The following is a 26,769-nucleotide window of genomic DNA, read 5'->3' as shown; positions in this document are numbered from 1 at the left end:
GCCGTTGACATGCCAGGTGAAAATACCAAAAAAATCAGCTCTTCGGTGTGGAGGTATTTCACCAGAAATGCGGACAACAGGTGTCAAGCCGTGTGTTCCCTTTGTCAAGCTGTAATAAGTAGGGGTAAGGACGTTAACCACCTCGGAACATCCTCCCTTATACGTCACCTGCAGCGCATTCATAATAAGTCAGTGACAAGTTCAAAAACTTTGGGTGACAGCGGAAGCAGTCCACTGACCAGTAAATCCCTTCCTCTTGTAACCAAGCTCACGCAAACCACCCCACCAACTCCCTCAGTGTCAATTTCCTCCTTCCCCAGGAATGCCAATAGTCCTGCAGGCCATGTCACTGGCAATTCTGACGAGTCCTCTCCTGCCTGGGATTCCTCCGATGCATCCTTGCGTGTAACGCCTACTGCTGCTGGCGCTGCTGTTGTTGCCGCTGGGAGTCGATGGTCATCCCAGAGGGGAAGTCGTAAGCCCACTTGTACTACTTCCAGTAAGCAATTGACTGTTAAACAGTCCTTTGCGAGGAAGATGAAATATCACAGCAGTCATCCTACTGCAAAGCGGATAACTGAGGCCTTGGCATCCTGGGTGGTGAGAAACGTGGTTCCGGTATCCATCATTACTGCAGAGCCAACTAGAGACTTGTTGGAGGTACTGTGTCCCCGGTACCAAATACCATCTAGGTTCCATTTCTCTAGGCAGGCGATACCGAAAATGTACACAGACCTCAGAAAAAGAGTCACCAGTGTCCTAAAAAATGCAGCTGTACCCAATGTCCACTTAACCACGGACATGTGGACAAGTGGAGCAGGGCAGGGTCAGGACTATATGACTGTGACAGCCCACTGGGTAGATGTATGGACTCCCGCCGCAAGAACAGCAGCGGCGGCACCAGTAGCAGCATCTCGCAAACGCCAACTCTTTCCTAGGCAGGCTACGCTTTGTATCACCGCTTTCCAGAATACGCACACAGCTGAAAACCTCTTACGGCAACTGAGGAAGATCATCGCGGAATGGCTTACCCCAATTGGACTCTCCTGTGGATTTGTGGCATCGGACAACGCCAGAAATATTGTGTGTGCATTAAATCTGGGCCAATTCCAGCACGTCCCATGTTTTGCACATACCTTGAATTTGGTGGTGCAGAATTTTTTAAAAAACGACAGGGGCGTGCAAGAGATGCTGTCGGTGGCCAGAAGAATTGCGGGACACTTTCGGCGTACAGGCACCACGTACAGAAAACTGGAGCACCACCAAAAACTACTGAACCTGCCCTGCCATCATCTGAAGCAAGAAGTGGTAACGAGGTGGAATTCAACCCTCTATATGCTTCAGAGGTTGGAGGAGCAGCAAAAGGCCATTCAAGCCTATACAATTGAGCACGATATAGTAGGTGGAATGCACCTGTCTCAAGTGCAGTGGAGAATGATTTCAACGTTGTGCAAGGTTCTGATGCCCTTTGAACTTGCCACACGTGAAGTCAGTTCAGACACTGCCAGCCTGAGTCAGGTCATTCCCCTCATCAGGCTTTTGCAGAAGAAGCTGGAGGCATTGAAGAAGGAGCTAAAAGGGAGCGATTCCGCTAGGCATGTGGGACTTGTGGATGCAGCCCTTAATTCGCTTAACAAGGATTCACGGGTGGTCAATCTGTTGAAATCAGAGCACTACATTTTGGCCACCGTGCTCGATCCTAGATTTAAAGCCTACCTTGGATCTCTCTTTCCGGCAGACACAGGTCTGCTGGGGTTGAAAGACCTGCTGGTGACAAAATTGTCAAGTCAAGCGGAACGCGACCTGTCAACATCTCCTCCTTCACATTCTCCCGCAACTGGGGGTGCGAGGAAAAGGCTCAGAATTCCGAGCCCACCCGCTGGCGGTGATGCAGGGCAGTCTGGAGCGACTGCTGATGCTGACATCTGGTCCGGACTGAAGGACCTGACAACGATTACGGACATGTCGTCTACTGTCACTGCATATGATTCTCTCAACATTGATAGAATGGTGGAGGATTATATGAGTGACCGCATCCAAGTAGGCACGTCACACAGTCCGTACTTATACTGGCAGGAAAAAGAGGCAATTTGGAGGCCCTTGCACAAACTGGCTTTATTCTACCCAGGGACGTGCGGTGAGCTAAATGGCTCAGGAGGTACTGGCTAACCCCAGAGCCAGATTTACATGCAATATATGAGCCAAAGGGTACATTTGGGCATTATACACAGGTGCAGCAGTATAAACTCCTGGAAATCTGGTGAGTTTTGATTAGAGATGTGTGGAAAGGATACACAGGTGAGGCACTGCCTCACCTGCCATAGACTTTTTACTCCAGAGTTTGGGCTATAAAAATTATTAGAATAATGCAAAGAAGATAATTCAAACAAATTATCAGTAATTTTCATATATTTTATTCAGTCAAAACTCTGGTTTAAACGTAAGTATGGCAGGAAAGGCTCTGCCTCACCTGCCTCACCCCACCGCACGTCACTGATTCTACCTAAGTTGCCCTCCCACAAGTGTGTACTCCGAAAGAGTGTTTAGTGCCGCCGCTCACCTTGTCAGCAATCGGCGTACGAGGTTACATCCAGAAAATGTGGAGAAGATGATGTTCATTAAAATGAATTATAATCAATTCCTCCGCGGAGACATTGACCAGCAGCAATTGCCTCCACAAAGTACACAGGGAGCTGAGATGGTGGATTCCAGTGGGGACGAATTGATAATCTGTGAGGAGGGGGATGTACACGGTGATATATCGGAGGGTGAAGATGAGGTGGACATCTTGCCTCTGTAGAGCCAGTTTGTGCAAGGAGAGATTAATTGCTTCTTTTTTGGGGGGGGTCCAAACCAACCCGTCATATCAGTCACAGTCGTGTGGCAGACCCTGTCACTGAAATGATGGGTTGGTTAAAGTGTGCATGTCCTGTTTTGTTTATACAACATAAGGGTGGGTGGGAGGGCCCAAGGACAATTCCATCTTGCACCTCTTTTTTCTTTTCTTTTTCTTTGCATCATGTGCTGATTGGGGAGGGTTTTTTGGAAGGGACATCCTGCGTGACACTGCAGTGCCACTCCTAGATGGGCCCGGTGTTTGTGTTGGCCACTAGGGTCGCTTATCTTACTCACACAGCGACCTCGGTGCAAATTTTAGGACTAAAAATAATATTGTGAGGTGTGAGGTATTCAGAATAGACTGAAAATGAGTGTAAATTATGGTTTTTGAGGTTAATAATACTTTGGGATCAAAATGACCCCCAAATTCTATGATTTAAGCTGTTTTTTAGTGTTTTTGGGAAAAAACACCCGAATCCAAAACACACCCGAATCCGACAAAAAAAATTCGGTGAGGTTTTGCCAAAACGCGTTCGAACCCAAAACACGGCCGCGGAACCGAACCCAAAACCAAAACACAAAACCCGAAAAATTTCAGGCGCTCATCTCTAGTGTATATACAGACTTCAGGATAGCCTCCTGCTTCCTATCAGCAGGCTCCTTTAGGGCGGCCGTTTCCGGAGACGGTAGTGCCACCTTCTTTGACAGGCGTGTGAGCGCTTTATCCACCCTAGGGGATGTCTCCCAACGTAACCTGTCCTCTGGCGGGAAAGGGTACGCCATTAGTAACCTTTTAGAAACCACCAGTTTCTTATCGGGGGAAGCCCACGCTTCTTCACACACTTCATTTAACTCATCAGATGGGGGAAAAACCACTGGTAGCTTTTTCTCCCCAAACATAATACCTTTTTTTGTGGTACCTGGGGTAATGTCAGAAATGTGCAACACATTTTTCATTGCCGTAATCATGTAATGGGTGGTTCTATTGGAATGTACACTAGTCTCATCGTCGTCGACACTGGAGTCAGTATCCGTGTCGACATCTGTGTCTGCCATCTGAGGTAGCGGGCGTTTTTAAGCCCCTGATGGCTTTTGAGACGCCTGGGCAGGCACGGGCTGAGAAGCCAGCTGTCCCACATCTGCTATGTTGTCAAACCTTTTATGTAAGGAGTTGACACTGTCGCATAATTCCTTCCACATATCCATCCATTCAGGTGTCGACCCCGCAGGGGGTGACATCACATTTATCGGCACCTACTCCGCCTCCACATTAGCCTCCTCATCAAACATGTCGACACAGCCGTACCGACACACCGCACACACACAGGGAATGCTCTGACTGAGGACAGGACCCCACAAAGTCCTTTGGGGAGACAGAGAGAGAGTATGCCAGCACACACCACAGTGCTATATAAACAGGGACTTACACTACAAAGTGATTTTCCCTATAGCATCTATAATACACAGTATTGCGCCTAAATTTAGTGCCCCCCCTCTCTTTTTTACCCTATTGAGCCTGGAAACTGCAGGGGAGAGCTTGGGGAGCGTCCTTCCAGCGGAGCTGTGAGAGGAAATGGCGCCAGTGTGCTGAGGGAGATAGCCCCGCCCCCTTTTCGGCAGACTTTTCCCGCTTTTATAATAATCATGTGGCAGGGGTATTTTACACATATATAGCTTCTTAGGCTATATTATGTGTGATTTGCCACCTTAAGGTACTCTAATTGCTGCCCAGGGCGCCCCCCCCCCCCCAGCGCCCTGCACCCATCAGTGACCGGAGTATGTGGTGTGCACAGGGAGCAATGGCGCACAGCTGCAGTGCTGTGTGCTACCTTAATGAAGACCGGAGTCTTCAGCCGCCGATTTCCGTGAAGATCTTCTTGCTTCTGGCTCTGCAAGGAGGACGGCGGCGCGGCACCGGGACCGGACGACCGAGGCTGGGCCTGTGTTCGATCCCTCTGGAGCTAATGGTGTCCAGTAGCCTAGAAGCCCAAGCTAGCTGCAAGCAGGTAGGTTCGCTTCTCTCCCCTAAGTCCCTCGTTGCAGTGAGTCTGTTGCCAGCAGATCTCACTGAAAATAAAAAACCTAACATATACTTTCTTTTCTAGGAGCTCAGGAGAGCCCCTAGTGTGCAACCAGCTCGAGCCGGGCACAGATTCTAACTGAGGTCTGGAGGAGGGGCATAGAGGGAGGAGCCAGTGCACACCAGGTAGTCCTAATTCTTTCTTAGAGTGCCCAGTCTCCTTCGGAGCCCGCTATTCCCCATGGTCCTTACGGAGTTCCCAGCATCCACTAGGACGTCAGAGAAAATCCTTTTACTGCAGCGTCCTATGTTCTGCTGCCAGTCCGCCTGCTCCCTCCGGCATCAACAATCCCCACTCCCTAGCCACGGCACAGGTGGAACAAAAGCTGCTGCGGCCACCGGCATAGATGTGTATGAAAGTGACGCAGTGAAAGGCTTTCATAGCCCACCCTGCACCGAATACTCTCTGAGCTTCCTCTGCACGTGATATCACAGAAGTGCCTGCCCGCCACAGCCGCGCCCAGATCCCCAGAGGCCCTGACTCCGCAACACAGCATCTGGGCTGGCGGTTTGGAAGCCCCGAGATGGCTAATGTAACGGATAGAGTGGGTGATAAAGCAGAGAGTAATGTCTGGACACTGAACCAATGTAAAAGGTGACAGTGCTGTGCAGTGCAGTAGGTGTGCAGTGTCACTGACACTGCACAGCACTCTCACCTTTTACATTGATTCAGCGAGTCAGTCAGTTCTGCCAGCCAGTCACTATTGTTAGCGCCGGTGTCCCAACGCGCCGCATTACAGGGAAGTAGATGCACTAAATATACTACAGCTCCCAGCTGCCCTTAGCGCCGAAGCATTCCGGCGCTAAGGGCTGCTGGGAGCTGTAGTTTATTGAGTGCATCTTCTTCCCTGTAATGCGGCCCTTTGGGACACCGGCGCTAACAATAGTGACTGGCTACTTGGCTGCTGTGCGAGTCTCCCGCCCCTCCCCTCCCCCACTCACAGTACCTCTGGGCCCCATCTGTGGCACCCCTACACCCCCATCCACCACCCGTGGTAGCCAGTATATAGTAGAACAGTACAGTAGGCCATTGCTGTATCTTGCAGCTCCGTGTCACTTCTAGTATCCATATCTGTGCTGCATTGTTGTGAATAGTATAGTACAGTGCAGCATTTTGGTGACCACCAGTATATATAGTAGTACAGTACAGTAGGCCATTGCTGTATCTTGCAGCTCCGTGTCAGACTCAGTTCTAGACAGTATCCTGATCAGTGCTCAATATCTGCTGCATTGTTGTGTGACTAGTATATACTATAGTAGTACAGTGCAGCATTTTGGTGACCACCAGTATATAGTAGTACAGTACAGTAGTCCATTGCTGTATCTTGCAGCTCTGTGTCACTTCTAGTATCCCTATCTGTGCTGCATTGTTCTGTGACCAGTATATAGTAGTACAGTGCAGCATTTTGGTGACCACCAGTATATAGTAGTATAGTACAGTAGTCAATTGCTGTATCTTGCAGCTCTGTGTCACTTCTAGTATCCATATCTGTGCTGCATTGTTGTGTGACCAGTATATAGTAGTACAGTGCAGCATTTTGGTGACCACCAGTATATAGTAGTACAGTACAGTAGTCCATTGCTGTATCTTGCAGCTCTGTGTCACTTCTAGTATCCATATCTGTGCTGCATTGTTCTGTGACCAGTATACAGTAGTACAGTGCAGCATTTTGGTGACCACCAGTATATATAGTAGTACAGTACAGTAGTCCATTGCTGTATCTTGCTGCTCTGTGTCACTTCTAGTATCCATGTCTGTGCTGCATTGTTGTGTAACCAGTATACAGTAGTACAGTGCAGCATTTTGGTGACCACCAGTATATAGTAGTACAGTACAGTAGTCCATTGCTGTATCTTGCAGCTCCATGTCAGACTCAGTTCTAGACAGTCTCCTGATCAGTGCTCATTATCTACTGCATTGTTGTGTGACCAGTATATACTATAGTAGTACAGTGCAGCATTTTGGTGGCCACCAGTATATAGTAGTACAGTACAGTAGGCCATTGCTGTATCTTGCAGCTCCGTGTCACTTCTAGTATCCTGAACAGTGCTCAGTATCACTGGTCAGTGTCATGTCAGAACAAAATGTTGTGGAGGTGTCTTCCTCAGATGAGTCTGTGCCAGGTACTCAGGATTGCTTTGAGTGGTTTCATCCCATTAGGATGGAGACAGAATGGCTGGATAGCCTAGGAAATAAGATTCCTCAGAGTTCATTAGGGCATACTCTATTAAGTTGCTGGAAAAAAGCTACGAAGAATGCTCTAGATATGGATCAGCCATTTCATCTAGGACCCCCTCAGCTCCTGATACACAGGTCTTGCAGGCCAACGCGGACATCGATGCCGACACAGGGATCGGCACAGACGTTAGAGGGGGGCACTATGATAGATTGCAATATAAAATTCAGCAATTTATCAATGCCATTAGGGATGTGTTAGAAATACCTATACAAATAGAGGAAAATTCTTGTATGCTAACTGCAAAATCATTAGTGACATTCCCGGTTTCGGAAGAGTTGAATACCCTATTTGAAAGATCCTGGTTAAACCCAGAAGAGGTTTCTCACATCCCCAATAAAGTACTTAAGACATATCCCTTTCCTGAAGAGGTCAGAAGGAGATGGGAGATTCCTCCCATAATGGGCATTTCGGTGTCCAGGCCATCAGGGGTAATTACATTACCTGTACCAGGCTCGGCCTCGTTAAAGGAGCTGAATGACCGCAAGATAGAGACAACTCTAAAATCCATTTACACGGCTACTGCAGCCGCCCTTAGGCCAACTATTGCATGCACTTGGGTAGCTAGGGCTATGTTAAAATGGTCAGACAATTTAATAGAAGACCTTGATACAATCCATAGGGACGATGTTGTTTTGATTCTAGGTCACATAAAGGATTCGGCTAATTTCATGGTAAAAGCCATGAGGGACATTGGGCTGATGAATTCTAGAGCATCCTCCATGGCAGTAGCGGCTTGCAGAGGTATCTGGATCCGCCAATGGAATGCAGATGCCGAATCCAAGAGGTACCTCCCCTTCGCAGGTGAGACACCGCTTGGGGACACTCTGAATACAAATCCTTCCGCAGCATCACCTGTGAGAAGAAGTAACTCTGCTTCTCTGATGCAGTCCCCTTGGGCTGCCAGATCGAGAAAATTCGGGAGGGCCTACTTCTGCACGAGGCTAGGCCATAGAAAGAGCAGAAAGTCTGCACCCTCTACAGGTGCACGGGTTCAGAGGTTGGATTCCCCCAGTAGATGGGGTATTATAGTTTTAGCAATTAACCAAGATGTTTGAGGGAGCTAAGTGTGTAGACTAAATGAGATGGATGTATGGAGTGAGAAGGCTGTTGTAAAATGGTGGGATTGTTGTGGTGACCAAATGGGATGGTTGTAGGCACTGTGTGGGATGGGAGCTCCACAAAACTGCTCAGACCTTCAGTTGCATAGACTGCATGTGTGTATTCCAATTAGCACAATGAGCACATGTGTGTATTCCAATGAGCACACAAATCTGTGAATTAGCAGCTCCACCATTGTGTGAGTGACAGCAATCTCACTCTGTGAGAGTGCTGAATCTGCACTTACCCACAGGCTGTGATTGCATACCATATCTGAATTGCGCAAGAAACACGTCCATTAAGGCGTCAGCCTTAATGATCGGAATTTCATTGCTTTTTGGAGTTTGAGTGGAAGAGTTACAACAGGTTTCTGAAATGCCAGATCATGTGTAAGAAGCCTTAATGGGACATGTGAAACCGTAAGGTTTTTTGTCTATGGAATTTCATAGCTTTTTTTCAATTTATTTTTTTTATTCAGAAATGTAAAATTTCACTGTAAGATTAAATATTTGATTTTTTTTAAATGTTCATCGAAAATGTTCGTATAACATCACTGTTCTATGCAAAATGCAAAAATTATTTAATTTACAAAAAAAAAATTGTTAATACTTTTAACTTTGGTCAAAATACTTGTGCTGCCTTTGCGGCTGATGCAGGGTGGTTTGTGCGAACCTTGCGCCCCTCACAAGCCGGTACTGCATCCTGTACATGTGGGGTTGGGCTTCAGACTCCGAGATGCCCAATACCAAGTGACTCCAGCCTCTGTATTCATGAGTCATCTAGTCAGGGCTGAATTCAGGGGCGTGTGAACAGGGGTGATAGCCCCCCATAACACAGCCATAGCCACACTCACCGTTGAGCAGCAGAGAGATCTCCAGCAGCCCCAGGAAGAGCCTGAGGCAGAACGATCTGCTGCAGCTTGTGTTTCTTGGCCAGAGGAGATTGCGGGTGCATTATCCCAGTTACGGGTGAGGTGGTAGATGAAGCCTGAGGAACACAATTACGCGCAACATAAATCCCAGAATGTACAGTACCATAAGGGTGTGTGAGAATAGTGTCATCTAGGTGACCAGCACCGTGGGAGACAATTTGAATTAACCCTTAATTAAGTTGCTGTGAAATATTAGCATATAAAGATAGCATGCGACATTGAGCTGACAGAGAATTATAGAACTATTTCAGGAGTGTTAAACTAAGTTTAAGGGTGCCACATAGGCCCTCATTCCGAGTTGTTCGCTCACTAGCTGCTTTTAGCAGCATTGCACACACTAAGCCGCCGCCTACGGGGAGTGAATCTTAGCTTTGCAGAATTGCGAACGAAAGATTTGCAGAATTGCAAAAAGAAATTTCTTTGCAGTTTCTGAGTAGCTCGGGACTTACTCTGCCACTGCGATCAGTTCAGTCAGTTTCGTTCCTGGTTTGACGTCACAAACACACCCAGCGTTCGACCAGACACTCCCCCGTTTCTCCAGCCACTCCCGCGTTTTCCCAGAAACGGCAGCGTTTTTTCACACACACCCATAAAACGGCAAGTTTCCGCCCAGAAACACCCACTTCCTGTCAATCACACTCCGATCACCAGAATGAAGAAATGTCTTCGTTAAGCCGTGAGTAAAATACCAAACTTTGTTGCAAATTTACTTGGCGCAGGCGCACTGTGAACATTGCGCATGCGGTTTGTGACAAATCGCTCCGTCGCGAAAAAAAAACAATGAGCGAACAACTCGGAATGAGGGCCATAGTGCGGTGATGCACACACCGCCAGCACCCAGGGATATCAGACAGTTTAATAAAATTTGCATAACAAGAACAGTACAATAAATCACAATTACAGATTAACAATAAACAAAAGAACATGATGTCGATTAACCATATCCATGTATGAATAAGAAAATTGGTCAATACCAGTCTGATAAGTTAGTACTCTAGAAATGATCATATCATATGGTTACTGTCCATGGAGAGAGTCAGAATTGTTTATGGTGATGAAATAGAGAAATGACTCAAGTTGTTACAATTGTATTTATTGTAAACACTTCTGGAAGTAGCCACATAAACGATACAAGAGTAACTGGTTTAACATACTTTAATTCACATAAGCAGTACAACACAAAAAATAGATACATATCATACAAATAAAAGAATATTCAGCAGCGGTACAGTATTTTAAAATCACTATGTTTTTTCTTTTCCACACTTTGGGGGGGATTCAGACCTGATCGTAGCTGTGCTAAATTTAACATATCTACGATCATTCACACTGACATGCGGGGGGACACCCAGCACAGGGATAGTCCGTCCCACATGTCAGACCCGGTCCCACCACACAAGTACAAAATCATTGCACAGCAGCGATGCTTTTGTACTTGTAGAGTAACTCCCGGCCAGCGCAGCTCCTGTGTGCTGGTCGGGAGTTACTTGTCATTGTGATGGTCGCAGAGGCTGCGTGTGACATCACACAGCCACTACGGCCTGCCCCCTGCACAGTCTGGCCACGCCTGCATTGGCCAGACCACTCCCACATAATGGCGGCCAAACGCTGTTGTGCCGCCCCCTCCCATCCCAGCGACGCCCGCCTCTGCCTGTCAATCAGGCAGAGGCGATCGCTGGGCTATGACAGCCGTCGGATAACCGGCAGCGTGCGATCAGGTCAGAATTACCCCCTTTATTATCACTTGCACTTTTATTCGTTGTTTATAAAAGCCAGCAAAATATAAGTTGAATCTTAAAATGAGTGAAAACTCACCATAATGGTGTGTGACTTGATAAATACAGTCCGTGTGTGCCCTTACGAAGGAATACTTTCTCTCTTTGAGTTTACTTTATAAACAAACACAAATGCACAGCAAACTGACAAACACACACACACACACACACACACACACACACACACATATACACAGCACAGAGGCCTGACACACACTCTCATATATGCACAACCTGACACACCCACCCACATATAGTCACAGCAGCCGGACACACGGGCATATACACACAGCAGCCTGACACACACAAGAACATATACGCACAGCAGCATGACACATACACCTATGCACAGCAGTCTTAGACGCACACTCACATATAGGCACAGTGGCCTTATACACACACACACACACACCAGCCTGACACACACATATATGCACAGTGGCCCGACACACACATACGCACATATACGAACAATGGCCTGACAACTACATACACACCTATACGCACAGTATCTCTCTTTGAAAAAGTCATGGGTCACGTGACGAAACACGTCAGGACTCTGCCTCACTGGTCACTGAACTGACTATACGACTTGGGACGCATCTACAATCACCCCACTCCATTGGATACAGCAGCGGGTGACACGCGTCCCTAGACAACAGGCAGCCGTTATACGGGATTTGTGCGGCAGCCTAATGCCATTCATCTCACCGTTCCCCTTCTACCATCAATGGACGACACACGTCCAGGGAACACATGAGGAGACCCACGTGCAGTGGGACCACCGCGGCTGAACGCAAGTGGCTGACCGCACACCTGCTTCTTCCCCGAGATTCTGTAGCGGGCTGAGCTCGCCTGGGGAAATTGAAGACAATATCGCCAGCAGGTTACCTGTGACTCACACGGTCATATAAGTTACCCATCCTCCAGCTTTATAACAGACTGGGCACACATTGGATATACCAGGGGACGCTCTGGTTCACCAGCCCCATTGGAGAGGTAACAAAACAATAACATCATTGTATACATATCGGCGTTCTGAACTTTGGAATTTATCATAAGCGGTTAAATATATCCTAAGAGCCTACAATTGCAATCAGCAACTATTGCACACAAAAGTAAAGGGGGGTACTCACGGGAGAGATGTGTGCTGAGCGATCTTAACACAGACCGCTCAGCACACATTTCTCACCCCGCTCAGCACAGCGCAATGTGCTGAGCGAGGGGGAAAGCCGACGGGGGGGGGCGCTCACTTCACACAACGGTGAAGTGAGCGACCCGCTAGATTGAGCCTGCATGCAGGCTCAATCTAGCATCGGCGATAGCGATGCGCGGGACCGCGCATCGCTATCGCTGGAGGGCATACACACGCCAGATCTGTGCTTAAAATGTAAGCAATCTAGCAAGATTGCTTAGATTTTAAGCACGGATCTCTCCGTGTGTACCCCCCTTTAAGGCCCATATAGACGGGCCGATGTGGGAGAGATGTGTGCTGAGCGAACCGTTCAGCACACATCTCTCCCGCCGCTCAGCACAGCGCGATCTGTGCTGAGCGTGCGGGGGGGAGACGGGGGGCCGCTCATTTCACCTAGCGGGTGAAATGAGCGACCCGCTAGATTGGCCTGCACGGCAGGCCAATCTAGCACCAGCGATAGCGATGCGCGGGGCTGCGCATCGCTATCGCTGTATGGGGTACACATGGAGCGATCCTGCTTAAATTCTAAGCAATCTAGTCAGATTGCTTAGAATATCGCTCTGTGAGTACCCCCCTTTACTGTGCTTAATATAAATAACCACTTCACAGCAGGACTGGTTACAGAGTTGCATGTTTATTGGAAATTAGCCTGTTACATTTGGATAATAAGTAGCTACTTATTTCATTCTATGGTTTTAGCTAGCTACTGGACTATTTATATATACATAATCCGTGTGAGTCTCTTACTTCTATATATCGTGGCTTTTCAGTGATTATTAGGCTAGCATAAAATATGTATATTTATTAGTTGTTCTAAAAGTGTTTTTATTCATTTTTATATTAATAAATATATATTTCCAATTCTTATTGACCCTTTGGTTGTGTTCAGGGTAATATAATGATATAATGACATGAGTGCCTCTATTCTTTCCCATATACGCACAGTGGCCTGACACACAAACACATATGCACAGTGGCCTTGTATACTGTACACACACACACATTGGCCTGTCACACACACATATACATATAGCGGCCTGACAACCACACATGCACATTTACACACAGCGCCACACACACACACACACACACACACACACACACACACACACACACACACACACACACACACACACACATATATATGCAAAGCAGCCTGGCACATACATATAGACACAGCGGCCTAGCACACACACTCACATATAGGCACAGCGGCCTGATGCGCACATGCACATATACGCACAGTGGCCTGAAACACACACTCACATATACGCAGAGCGGCCTAACACACACACACACATATATATATATATATATATATATATATATATATATATGCAAAGCGGCCTGACACACACACATGTATGCACGGCAGCCTGACACACACATACACACAGCAGCCTGACACATGGGCATGCACGCACAGCATCCTGACACACACAAGAACATATACGCCAGCAGCTTGACACACACACACATATGCACAGCAGCCTGAGACACACACACTCGCATATAGGCACAGTGGCCTGACACACACACACACACACACACACACACACACACATACGCACAATGGTGGTCATTCCGAGTTGTTCGCTCGCAAGCTGCTTTTAGCACCTTTGCACACGCTAAGCCGCCGCCTACTGGGAGTGAATCTTAGCATAGTAAAATTGCGAACGAAAGATTAGCAGAATTGCGAATAGATACTTCTTAGCAGTTTCTGAGTAGCTCGAGACTTACTCTGCCACTGCGATCAGTTCAGTCAGTTTTGTTCCTGGTTTGACGTCACAACACTCCGAGCGTTCGCCCAGACACTCCCCCGTTTCTTCAGACACTCCCGCGTTATTCCCAGAAACGGCTGCGGTTTTTTGCACACACCCATAAAAAGGCCTGTTTCCGCCCAGAAACACCCACTTCCTGTCAATCACATTACGATCACCAGAATGAAGAAAAAACCTCGTAATGCCGTGAGTAAAATACCTAACTGCATAGCAAATTTACTTGGAGCAGTCGCACTGCGGACATTGCGCATGCGCATTAGCGACTAATCGCTCCGTTGCGAAAAAAATAACGAGCGATCAACTCGGAATGACCACCTATGGCCAGACACACACCCACATACACCCACAGTGGTTTGAACACACACACACTCACATATACACAGAGCGGCCTAACACAAACACATATACAAACATACGCACAGTGGCCTGACACATACGTACATATATACACAGCTGTCTGACGCACAAATGCACATATACGCACAGTGGCCTGACACACACAGCAGCTTAACATACGCCTAACCCCACACACACACACACACACACACACACACACACACACACACATATGCAAAGAGGCCTGGCACAGACACACACTGATGCATAGTGGTGTTACACGCTCACATACGCACAGTGGCCTGACACACAAACACATATATGCACAGCGGCCTGATATACTGTACACACACACACGAGCACAGCAACCTGGCGCACACACACATTAACGCACAGTGGCCTGGCACATACACATACGCACAGCGGCCTGACACACACACTCACATATACGCACAATGGCATGACACACACACACACACACACACACACACATTCAAAGTGGCCTGGAACACACATGCACACAGCAGCCTAGCACATAAACTCACATGTAGGCAAAGCAGCGTGATGCGCACACACATACGCACAGTGACCTGACACAAATATATGCACAGGGGCCTGACACACACAGCAGCCTAACATTCATACACCCACAGACACACATAAGCACAGAAACCTGGCACAGACACACACTGACGCACAGTGGCCTGACACACAAACACATATATGCACAGCAGCTTGATATACTGTACACACACATATGCACAGCGGCCTGGCACACACATATATATATATATAAGCACAATGGCCTGACACACACACTCACATATACGCACAATGGCCTGACACACACACACACACACACACACACACACACATACTCATATATGCACAACAGCCTGAGACACACACAACGGCCTGACACACACACTCTCACATGTAGGCACAGCGGCCTGAGACACACACACACATACAAACATACGCACAGTGCCTAAGACACACATACACAGCTGTCTGATGCACAAACGCACATATATGCACAGTCTCCTGACACACACACAGCAGCCTAACATATACCCATACACACACACGGAGGCCTGTCACAGACGCACACCGACGTGCAGTGGCAATACACACAAACACATATGCACAGCGGCCTGATATACTGTACACACACACATACGCACAGCAGACTGGCACACACACACACACACTAACGCACAGCGGCCTGACAACCACATATGCACATATATACGCACAGCGGCCTGACACACACACTCACATACGCACAATGGCCTGACATACACACACACACACTCACATATACTCACAATGGCCTGACACACACACACACACTCACATATACGCACAATGGCCTGACACACACATACACACTCACATATACGCACAACAGCCTGATACATACACTCACATATATGCACAGCGGCCTAACACAAACATATATGCAAAGCAGCCTGGCACACACATGCGCATATACACACAGTGGCCTAGGACACACGCACATATATGCGCACCGGCCAGACAAGCACAATCACATACATATGCACAGTGGCCTGACACACACATACACACAGTGGCCTGATACACACATGCACATATAGGCATAGCGGCCTCACATGCACAGCAACATGACACACATATGCACAATGGCCTGACACATACACGCACATATATGAACAGCGGCCTGGCACACGCACATATAGGTACAACGGCCTGACACACACACAATCAGCCTGACACACACACTTACATGTGAGGGGCAGCACCAGACTCTCTCACCTCTGTAATTCTGTCCTCCTGTTGCCAGACTGAGGGGTCAGGAGTCTCCTCTCCCACTGCTCCTACGGGCTCTTTAAATGTCCGTGGAGGGAGTCTGCCCCCGGCAGTCCCCATGCCCTGATCCACCAGCCTCTCTTTGCCCAGCTGCAAGTTCCCAATCATGTCCTCGGGCAGCCGGTTCAGCGTGTCCTTGGCTTTCCGCAGTGCCTTCACGTGTTCCTCACAGATACAGGCCAGGTTCCCCTCGTCATCCTGATCCTGTGCTTTGGGGCCAGCCGGGGACCACTGTGGAAGGCTGCTGGAAGAAGGCCCTGATCAGGAGCTTTGGGGACAAATATGCACACACACACACATTTACGCACATCGGCCTGACACACACAAACATATGCACAGCGGCCTGAAACGCACACGCGCACATTTACGCACAGCGGCCTGACACACACACAAAACACAGCATCCTGACACACACACGCACATATATATGCACAGCGAAATGACACACACACACACACACACACACACACACACACACACACACATTTACGCCATTGAGAGACGGGAGGGTGGGGGGGGAAGTAGACCAGTGAGAGACGGGAGGGTGGGGGAGAAATTAGACCAGTGAGAGACGGGAGGGTGTGTGTGTGTGGGGGGGGGGGGAATTAGACCAGTGAGAGACGGGAGGGTGGGGGTGGGGAATTAGACCAGTGAGAGACAGGAGGGTGGGGGGGGGGCAAATTAGACCAGTGAGAGACGGGAGGGTGGGAGGGGAATAAGACCAGTGAGAGACGGGAGGGTAAGGGGGGAATTAGACCAGTGAGAGATGGAAGGGTGGGAGGGGAATTAGACCAGTGAGAGACGGGAGGGTGGGGGGGGGGAATTAGACCAGTGAGAGACGGGAGGGTGGGGGGGGGGATTAGACCAGTGAGAGACGGGAGGGTGGGGGGGAATTAGACCAGTGAGAGACGGGAGGGTGGGGGGGAATTAGGCCAGTGAGAGATGGGAGGGTGGGGGGGGATTAGACCAGTGAGAGACGGGAGGGTGGGGGGGGGAATTAGACCAGTGAGAGACGGGAGGGTGGGGGGGGATTAGACCAGTGAGAGACGGAAGGGTGGGGGGGGGAATTAGACCAGTGAGAGACGGGAGGGTGGGGGGGAAATTAGACCAGTGAGAGATGGGAGGGTGTGTGTGTGGGGGGGAATTAGACCAGTGAGAGACGGGAGGGTGGGGGTGGGGAATTAGACCAGTGAGAGACGGGAGGGTGGGGGGGGGAAATTAGACCAGTGAGAGACGGGTGGGGGGGGGAATTAGACAAGTGAGAGATGGGAGGGGGGGGGGAATTAGACCAGTGAGAGCCGGGAAGGTGGTAGGGGAATCAGACCAGTGAGAGATGCGAGGGTTGGGGGGGAATTAGACCAGTGAGAGACGGGAGAGTGGGGGGGGGGGAATTAGACCACAGAGACGGGAGGGTGAGAGGAAATTAGACCAAAGAGAGACGGGAGTGTGTGTGTGTTGGGGGGGGGGGGATTAGACCAGAGAGAGACTGGAGGGTGGGGAGGGATTGGACCAGAGAGAGACTGGAGGGTGGGGAGGGATTGTACCAGAAAGAGAGAAACGGGAGGGTGGGGATTACACCAGAGAGAGAGGGACGGGAGGGTGGGGAGGGATTAGACCAGAGAGAGAGGGACGGGAGGGTGGGGAGGGATTAGACCAGAGAGAGAGGGACGGGAGGGTGGGGAGGGATTAGACCAGAGAAAGAGGGACGGGAGGGTGGGGAGGGATTAGACCAGAGAGAGAGGGACGGGAGGGTGGGGAGGGATTAGACCAGAGAGAGAGGGACAGGAGGGTGGGTGGTGGATTAGTCCAGAGAGAGAGGGACGGGAGGGTGGGATTAGACCAGAGAGAGAGGGACAGGAGGGTGGGTGGGGGGGAATTAGACCAGAGAGAGAGGGACGGGAGGGTGGGGGGGAATTAGACCAGAGAGAGTCGGGAGTGTGGGGGGGATTAAGCCAGAGAGAGACAGGAGGGTGGGGGGATTAGACTAGAGAGTGATTGATGGAGGAAGAGGGGGGGGGAGGAGGAGGGGGGTGCAGCGGCTGGGAAGGTTATCAGAGCAGATCTGATAGGGAGAGGGTGGGAGGAGATAGTCTGGGGGCAGGGTCTGGCAGTGCTTATTGCACAGGGACTGGCACTCGGATCTGATGGGACTGGGAGCTTTCCGGAGTCATCCCCCAACAGCACGCAGGCAGGCCAGGATGCACACAGAAGAGGTGCCATGGTGTCAGCAGTCCCGTGGGAGCTGGACAGCAACCGCCAGAGTCCAGATCCCAGACCAGACTGCAGTGGGGTGAGAGCACAGAATGGGGCCAGCAGGGGAGGATTGCTGCTGCTGCTGCTGTTGCTGTTGCTGGGGGGGGGGCACAGAACAGACAGGGCAGGGAGGATAGCTGCTGCTGGGGAGGGGGACAGAACAGACAGGGCAGGGAGGATAGCTGCTGCTGGGGAGGGGGGCACAGAACAGACAGGGTAGGGAGGATAGCTGCTGCCGGGGAAGGGGGGGGGGGGCACAGAACAGACAGGGTAGGGAGGATAGCTGCTGCCGGGGAAGGGGGGGCACAGAACAGACAGGGTAGGGAGGACAGCTGCTGCCGGGGAAGGGGGGGCACAGAACAGACAGGGTAGGGAGGATAGCTGGTGCTGGGGAAGGGGGGGGGGCACAGAACAGACAGGGCAGGGAGGATAGCAGCTGCTGGGGAGGAGGGGGGGACACAGAATAGACAAGGCAGGGAGGATAGCAGCTGCTGCCGGGGGGGGGGCACAGAACAGACAGGGCAGGGAGGATAGCAGCTGCTTCGAGAACCGGGGGAGAGAGGGGGGGACGAAGAGGTACTACTGCTGCTGCGGGGGGGGGGGGCATGGAGGATAGCTGCTGCTACCGAGAGCTGGGGAGAGGGTGGGGGGCAGAGAGGTACTACTGCTGCTGCTGCAAGGGGGTGGGGGAGGGTGGACAGAGAAGAACTACTGCTGCTGAAGGGGGGTCATGGAGGATATCTGCTGCTACCGAGAGCCGGAGGAAAGAGGGGGGGACAGAGAGGTACAACTGTGCTGCGGGGGAGGGAGGGTGGGGGGCAGAGAGGTTCTACTACAGCTGCTTCAGGTGGGGGGGGGCATGGAGGATAGCTGCTGCTACCAGAGCTGGGGGAGAGGGTGGGGGGCAGAGAGGTGCTACTACAGCTGCTTCAGGTGGGGGGGGGGGCATGGAGGATAGCTGCTGCTACCAGAGCTGGGGGAGAGGGTGGGGGGCAGAGAGGTGCTACTACTGCTGCTTTGGGTGGGGGGGGGGGCATGGAGGATAGCTGCTGCTACCAGAGCTGGGGGAGAGGGTGGGGGGCAGAGGTGCTACTACTGCTGTTGCAGGGGGGGGGGGCATGGAGGATAGCTGCTGCTACCAGAGCTGGGGGAGAGGGTGGGGGGCAGAGAGGTGCTACTACTGCTGCTTCGGGTGGGGGGGGCATAGAGGATAGCTGCTGCTACCAGAACTGGGGGAGAGGGTGGGGGGCAGAGAGGTGCTACTACTGCTGCTTTGGGTGGGGGGGGGGGGGCATGGAGGATAGCTGCTGCTACCAGAGCTGGGGGAGAGGGTAGGGGGCAGAGGTGTGCTACTGCTACTACTACTGCTGCTGCGGGAGGGGGGGCATGGAGGATAGCTGCTGCTACCAGAGCTGGGGGGTAGAGAGGTGCTACTGCTACTACTGCTGCTGCGGGAGGGGGGTGCGCATAGAGGATAGTTGCTGCTACCAGAGCTGGGGGAGAGGGTGGGGGGCAGAGAGGTGCTACTACTGCTGCTTCGGGTGGGGGGGGCATGGAGGATAGCTGCTGCTACCAGAGCTGGGGGAGATGGTGGGGGGCAGAGAGGTGCTACTACTGCTGCTTCGGGTGGGGAGGGGCATGGAGGATAGCTGCTGCTACCAGAGCTGGGGGAGAGGGTGGGGGGCAGAGAGGTGATACTACTGCTGCGCGGGGGGAGGGAGGGGTGCATGGAGGTTATCTGCTGCTGAGAGCCAGGGAAGCAGACGGGCGGACGGACAGAGAACTACTACGGAGGGGGAGGCAGCAGAATGCAGGGAGCCCAGGGGTTGCACAACAAGGAGTGCTGCGGAGGGGGGAGAAGAGATGGCGGCAGTCATATACTAACTCAGCGCGGCTACGGCAATCTTCTCCCGCTGACGCTCCAGTAAGGGGACCCGGCTTCCTCTCCGTGGCGCGGCTCCGGCGACCTCCTCCCACTGATGCTCCAGTAAGGGGACCCGGCTTCCTCCGTGGCGTGGCTCCGGCTATCTCCTCCCGCTGACGCTCCGTAAGGGGACCCGGCTTCCTCCGTGTGATGGCTCCGTCGATCTCCTCCCACCGCACTCCAGTAAGGCTCCCTCCGTCGCTCACGTCCCGGCGATCTCCTCCGTTGTCGCTGCTTGTAGACGCTCCCTCCTTCTCGTCCTCCCGCCGCCTGCAGCTCTCCTCGTCATGCACGAGACACTGCTTCCCGCGCTTTCCTCGTGCCCAACTGCCAGTACACAGCGCGTGAGGCTACTAGAGCCTTCTACCATTATGCCACCAATGACAGAGCCCGATGTACAGCGTCATCCATCTTCCTACACCCAGTTTGCTGAAGCTCATCTGTGTTCACCCCCTGCTGGCGGCCACTGCGCAGCCGCAACAAATTGAAAAGCACTATCTTTATAATGGGGCATATTTTACTTAAATTTCTGAAAAACCACAACCCCAAAAGGCACTACACTGGGACATACTCTATCTAATAAAACAAACCCCAAGTCTTTCTTTGTCCTCTACCCTGAGTTATGCCTTCCCAAAAATCTTTCCATTCACTATATGGGAAAACGGTGTCAAAAAGCCAACCAGGAAGTCACAGAAAAAAACTGACAGTTGGAACTTTAGGTTACTTCCAATTCCTCATTTTTTTAATTTATTTTGCCCTGAAATTTGGCATGCAGCACCGGGTGACGATTCTACGCTCCCATGCCAAATTTCAGCTCAGTACGTCCAATCACTTATGAGGTGTAGCCCCTCAAACACCATGCCCCCATCTCAGAAGTTCCCTATGGGAGAATTCCGTTTGTTCGATTCAGCCTTAATATAAGGGCACAACCGTGCCCGTATAATACATATATATACATATACTGTGTGTGTGTATATATTTATATATATATATATATATATATATATATATATATATAATGCATTAAGGCCGACAAGTAGATCCACCAGGGCAGCACGCCACACAACTTGTAATAAAAGACTCTTAAGGCCCATACACACTAGCCAATTTTGAGCTCAAACTCGACCAGTGTGTATGGCCGGGTGATGAGCGGTGAACTCTGATGCGCGCTTTTGCATCGTCGCCAGCTGCCGCCTTCCGTTGGGCTGTTTGAACTGCCGAGTGAAGCACTTTCCACGAACTCCTACTGTTGAAAGCACTCCACCCCTCCGTGAACATCGCTGGGCCAGGTAAAAATTGCTCAGCGTGTATGCACCTGTAGTCCTGTTGATGTCAATGTATCACAACTTTTTACTTATGTTCTCTTGTCTGGAGTGGCACACATATACAACTGTCATGGCACACATGCACACACACACAATATGTATATTTTTGTATTACGGTTCTAATGTTAGACCTCAGAGCCCCCCTATCCTAAGTACCCCAGGCCCCCCAAAGTAGTAATCCAGCTCTGATGTAGACAACTTGTCGTTCCACTACGGCAAATCATCCTGATATCGCCCTAGTGTACCCACATGTTTTGTGTTTATCACAGCAGTGGTTTTCTCCCACTTGCAGCCTAGCTACAGTTCAAGAGCAAATGCAGCAGCAGTTTGTGTATGGTCAAACATTTTCTACCAGAATAGAATCCTTAGAATTCCTCTCTGAAAAAAAATAATGAAGCATTGTAGCCTGTAGGCCAGAGGTTCCCAAATTCAGTTCTCAGGGCACCCTAATAGTCCGGGTTTTAAGGATAGCCATGCTTGAGCACAGGTCACTTAGTGGCTAATTCAGCTAGCCCCGAAGGAGTGCAAAAATCACCATTTGCGGATTTTTGCACTTCTGCACGGTGCGCGAATGCACAAAGTCTTAAACTGCGGTCGCACGTGATTACACTTTAAGTGCCGATGGGGGGTGGTAACGGGGTGTCAATGACGCATTTTGTGGGTGATGAAGCCCCATTTGGGAGGCGTGGTCCGGGCAACGCAAGTGTGTCCGGACTATTTGCGGGACAGGTCGCGGTGGCTGTGTGATGTCACTTGCAGCCGCTGCGACCCAAAAGATGTATGCCCTCCGACTGCCTTTGCAACTAGGGTGCATAGGCAGGGAGCAACCCTAATCATGCAAATGCATCACTGTATAACAATGCGCTCTCGCATGTTAGCAGGGGTGGTGGGGGCAGGACTCGGCATGTGGGGCAGACTTTCCCTGTGCTGGGTGTCTCCCTGTATGTTATAGAAAAGAGTTGTAGTTCCGAGGTTTGTCGTACAATTACAACCCATGCTGAATCGGGCTCTTAGTACCTAAGTCAATTTGATTTAACCATCTGTGCTCAACATGAACTGTTAAGGTGCCTTGAGGACTGACTTTGGGTACCACTGCTAGGCTATAATGGAGTTAGCTAATAGGACCAAGCTCCAAAGAGCTACGCTTTTGTAGCTTGGAAAATAGGGTCAAACCACAGTCCCCATTGAGATTGTGTTCCCACCTGACACTGCCAGGATTTGACTGATGATCACATTGTCAGACATTTATGCATGCATATCATATTTACATAAACAATTATACAAAAAAAGTACATTCCCTCCACGGCCACAATAAAGTACATATAACCCTGGCATATATATAATATCCCAGTTTAATACATAATGGGTTAAAGGAGTGGTGATATGATTGTCTTTTGTAATTGTGGCTCCAAAGTCTAAAGATGCAAATCAAGCCCCTGGTTAAATCAGTTGGGAAGTGGATGGGATCCAGGAGGGTTCATCGGTCATTAATGTTTAGCAATCAATCATGGATTGCCACACATGGCTGATGGTTTTGTCATTGATGGCAGTGTTCCGATGTCTTTCTGTACTGTACTTAGCTCAGCAATCAATGTATGCCACATAGCCCACCCCTCCCCTGATTGGCTTACTGTGTTCCTGTGTCCAACAACAGTGATGCCCACGAATGGTATAAAGTTTTCAATCGATAGTTTTCTGCCATCATTGCAGAGTACTGATGACACTATTGATGGAGATCATGATTAGTGAACCATTCTATAGCAATCCCTATAGAATGGCACTGGATTAAAGAACCATTGCTAGAAACATCTTCCTTTGTTTTTTCAACTCACCTCCATTGGGGGGCGACATATGACAGAAGTAAACTCTGGCCACTGATCCACCAGAATCTGTAGCCTGAAAGGGTTATCATGGATGACATGATGCAACGCCCCGCACACCTGCATGGTGGATACAATAAAAACATTTTCAGATAAAATATATTTTGCTATATAATGAAAATACCATAGGTGTATTTATAATGGGTGCAGGGTGGCCTGCACACCTTGTATCCAGATTACAGTTACATTGTCCCTGCTCCTCCTTACATTGTGCCTTCTCCTCTGCGGCACCAATTTTCGAGTGACATCTTGGTGAAGATCGCACCATGCTGTGGAAGCAAAGGCACTTTGCCTGAGCTTTTGATCTCTTGTGCAAATATGCCATCTTTCCAAAACTAATACAGGTTGAGTATCCCATATCCAAATATTCCGAAATACGGAATATTCCGAAATACAGACTTTTTTGAGTGAGAGTGAGATAGTGAAACCTTTGTTTTTTTATGGCTCAATGTACACAAACTTTGTTTAATACACAAATTTATTAAAAATATTGTATTAAATGACCTTTAGGCTGTGTGTATAAGGTGTATATGAAACATAAATGAATTGTGTGAATGTAGACTCACTTTGTTTAATGCACAAAGTTATTAAAAATATTGGCTAAAATGACCTTCAGGCTGTGTGTATAAGGTATATATGTAACATAAATGCATTCTGTGCTTAGATTTAGGTCCCATCACCATGATATCTCATTATGGTATGCAATTATTCCAAAATACGGAAAAATCCGATATCCAAAATAACTCTGGTCCCAAGCATTTTGGATAAGGGATACTCAACCTGTAAAACAAATCTGAGTATTAATAGACACATATGAGGTAACATAGCCCTGCTCCCTAGGATTCTACACATACTCCTGGGATAAGACATTCAAAACTGTTAGTAGGTTTACAGCTTGGCAATAAATCCTGCTTTTCTTTGCATGTGCCTTTTCCTATGTATGAGTCGGGAGCAAATGCGCCTACCACCAAATAAACCTCCAAATGGCTTAGGATTGCCCTTATAATCCAACATATTGTCACGATTGTACTAGTTGGGGCTGATAATTCCGGACTGGGTTCAGTTTGAGTGGAGGACTCTCCAGGATGGAAGCGGGCTGGTTGGATAAAGTTCCTTCGCATGTAGCAAACAGTACTCAGGATTGAAGAGATTCACAAAAGAAGAATAAAAAGATAACTCTTGGGACACGAGCTAGGCCTCTCCGGGTCGGCGTAGGTGTTGGAGCTGGTAAACCATGATCCGTGGCGGGTGCCTTGCAGGCCAGCACGGATGGCTGAGACGGTTAGACCGGACTGTGGCGGTGATGACAGCTGGAGGTACACAGTATTAGCCGCGGGTCTTGGGGTGCATTTGTACACAGGTGGACGCTTGAGGTGGAGCTGCAAGATTTGGGATAGGGACCAGGTTCTAAGCACTAGACTCAGATAACCCCTGCTCTCCCCTGGGATTGGCTATCCTGGAATTACCTGGAACACTGCCTCCCGATTGGCTCCACTGGTCATGTGACCAGAAGCAAGATGGCGGTACCCTGTTCCCGGCGCCGCCAAAGCTGCAGCCCGCACAAGCAGTCCCTCCACACTGTCCGCTGCTTCCCTGCTAACTTCCGGGACTCCTGCTGCCACTCACCAGCTGCTTGCCATCTGCTGCAGCAACGCCGCTGGGGACCTGGCCACAGCGCATGGATGGGTAAGTCCCGGCTCCTGCTGGCCCTGCCATCCGTGACAATACCACCCCTTTCTGGGTGGCCTCTGGACACTTTCCCAGCCTCCTTGGATTCAGAATATGAAACTTACGAACTAGAGTGGGAGCATGGACGTCAGTGGAGTTGACCAAGGACCGTTCCTCAGGCCCATAACCTCTCCAATCCAGCAGATATTGTAGACGACCATAACATGTCCGGGAATCCAATATTCACTTAAAATCGAATACTATTCCTCTATCAGTAAGAACTCTGGGAGAATGTGGCAGATTCTTTTTGGAATCAATTCAGAATTAAAGGCTTGAGTAGGGAGATGTGGAAGGAGTTAGGAACTCGTAAATATGGAGGGAGCTTGAGTTTAAAAGCAACTGGGTTGATGACCCTCTCAATAGGGAACAGACCTATAAATAGAGGCGCAAACTTCATAGAGGGAACCTTGAAGCCTCAGGTTCCATGTAAACAGCCACACCAGATCTCCAATTTTGAGGCTAGGCACGGCTCGTCTTTTTTTTATCGGCCCAAAACTTGTAGCGGCTAGAGGATTTATGAAGAGCAGCATGTACTTGATTCCAAATTTTAGCAAATTGGCGAATAGAAGAGTTGACTGCAGTAAGATTTTGAACAGGTAGGCTCAGAAATTCCGAGCTCATGGATGCAGACCATAGACAATGGAAAACAGAGTGGTCTTGGCGGAGGAATGGTAAGAATTATTATGGGCAACTTCTGCCCATGAAGTAGTTCCATCTAGTCATCTTGTGAGGAGGACAAATGAATCCGCAAATAGATCTCCAGGTCCTGGTTAGCTCTCTCTGTTTGACTGTTAGTTTGTGGGCGTTATGCCGTAGAATATGTTAACTTGATTTGGGACACGGAACAAAGGAACTTCCAAAACTTGGCTACAAACTGGACTCCATGATCAGATATAATCTCTGTAGACAACCCATGTAACTTGAAGATGGTGGAAATAAAGAGTTATGCCAACTCTGGAGCTGATGGGAGACCTTTGAGAGGGACAAAGTGAGCCATTTTTGAAAAGCGATCAATGATCACCAAGATCGTAGTGAAACCGTTGGAGCTAGGTAAGTCCGTAATGAAATCCATCGCCAGATGGGTCCATGGACGAAAAGAGACAGAGAGTGGTTGAAGTGGGTTCTTAATTGGGGATTTTATGCTGTGAGCAATTGATGCAAGAAAAAACGAAATCAGTCACATCAGGCCTCATGGAGGGTCCACCAACAGGAACGCTGCACTAACTCTAATGTCTTGTGGACCCCAACATGACCAGAAAATTGGGAAGCATGTGCCCAAAGTAGAAGTTTCTTATAGAGATCAGGTGGTACCAAAGTCTTTCCCGCAGGAGGTTGGATGGTAGTTGCGGCAAAAACTGTTGGACTTAACACTAGACTTAGTGGCTGGGCTTCAGAATTCTTCCCACAGCAAAGGGACTAGGATAACGCATCTGCTTTTTTATTCTGGGAACCAGGACAGCAGTGGCGGTTCTTGCCACGGGCAAGCGGTACTTTTGCCCGGGGCGCCGCCTTCCGGAGGGCGCCGGCGCCATCC

General features: G+C 49.6%; 1 protein-coding gene across 1 annotated transcript in view; it reads right to left on the bottom strand.

The window, feature by feature from the left end:
* The window catches only part of LOC135054978 (glycine N-acyltransferase-like), a 268,645-nt gene that overhangs the window by 212,524 nt on the left and 29,352 nt on the right, over positions 1-26,769 (bottom strand). The window contains exon 3 of the mRNA XM_063958502.1: positions 23,460-23,567. Coding sequence (XP_063814572.1) covers positions 23,460-23,567 — 108 coding nt within the window. The remainder of the gene's footprint in view (positions 1-23,459; positions 23,568-26,769) is intronic.

Source organism: Pseudophryne corroboree, chromosome 3 (assembly GCF_028390025.1).
Source record: "Pseudophryne corroboree isolate aPseCor3 chromosome 3, aPseCor3.hap2, whole genome shotgun sequence".
Classification (NCBI taxonomy): Eukaryota; Metazoa; Chordata; class Amphibia; order Anura; family Myobatrachidae; genus Pseudophryne; species Pseudophryne corroboree.
This window is presented reverse-complemented; position numbering and strand designations above follow the sequence as displayed.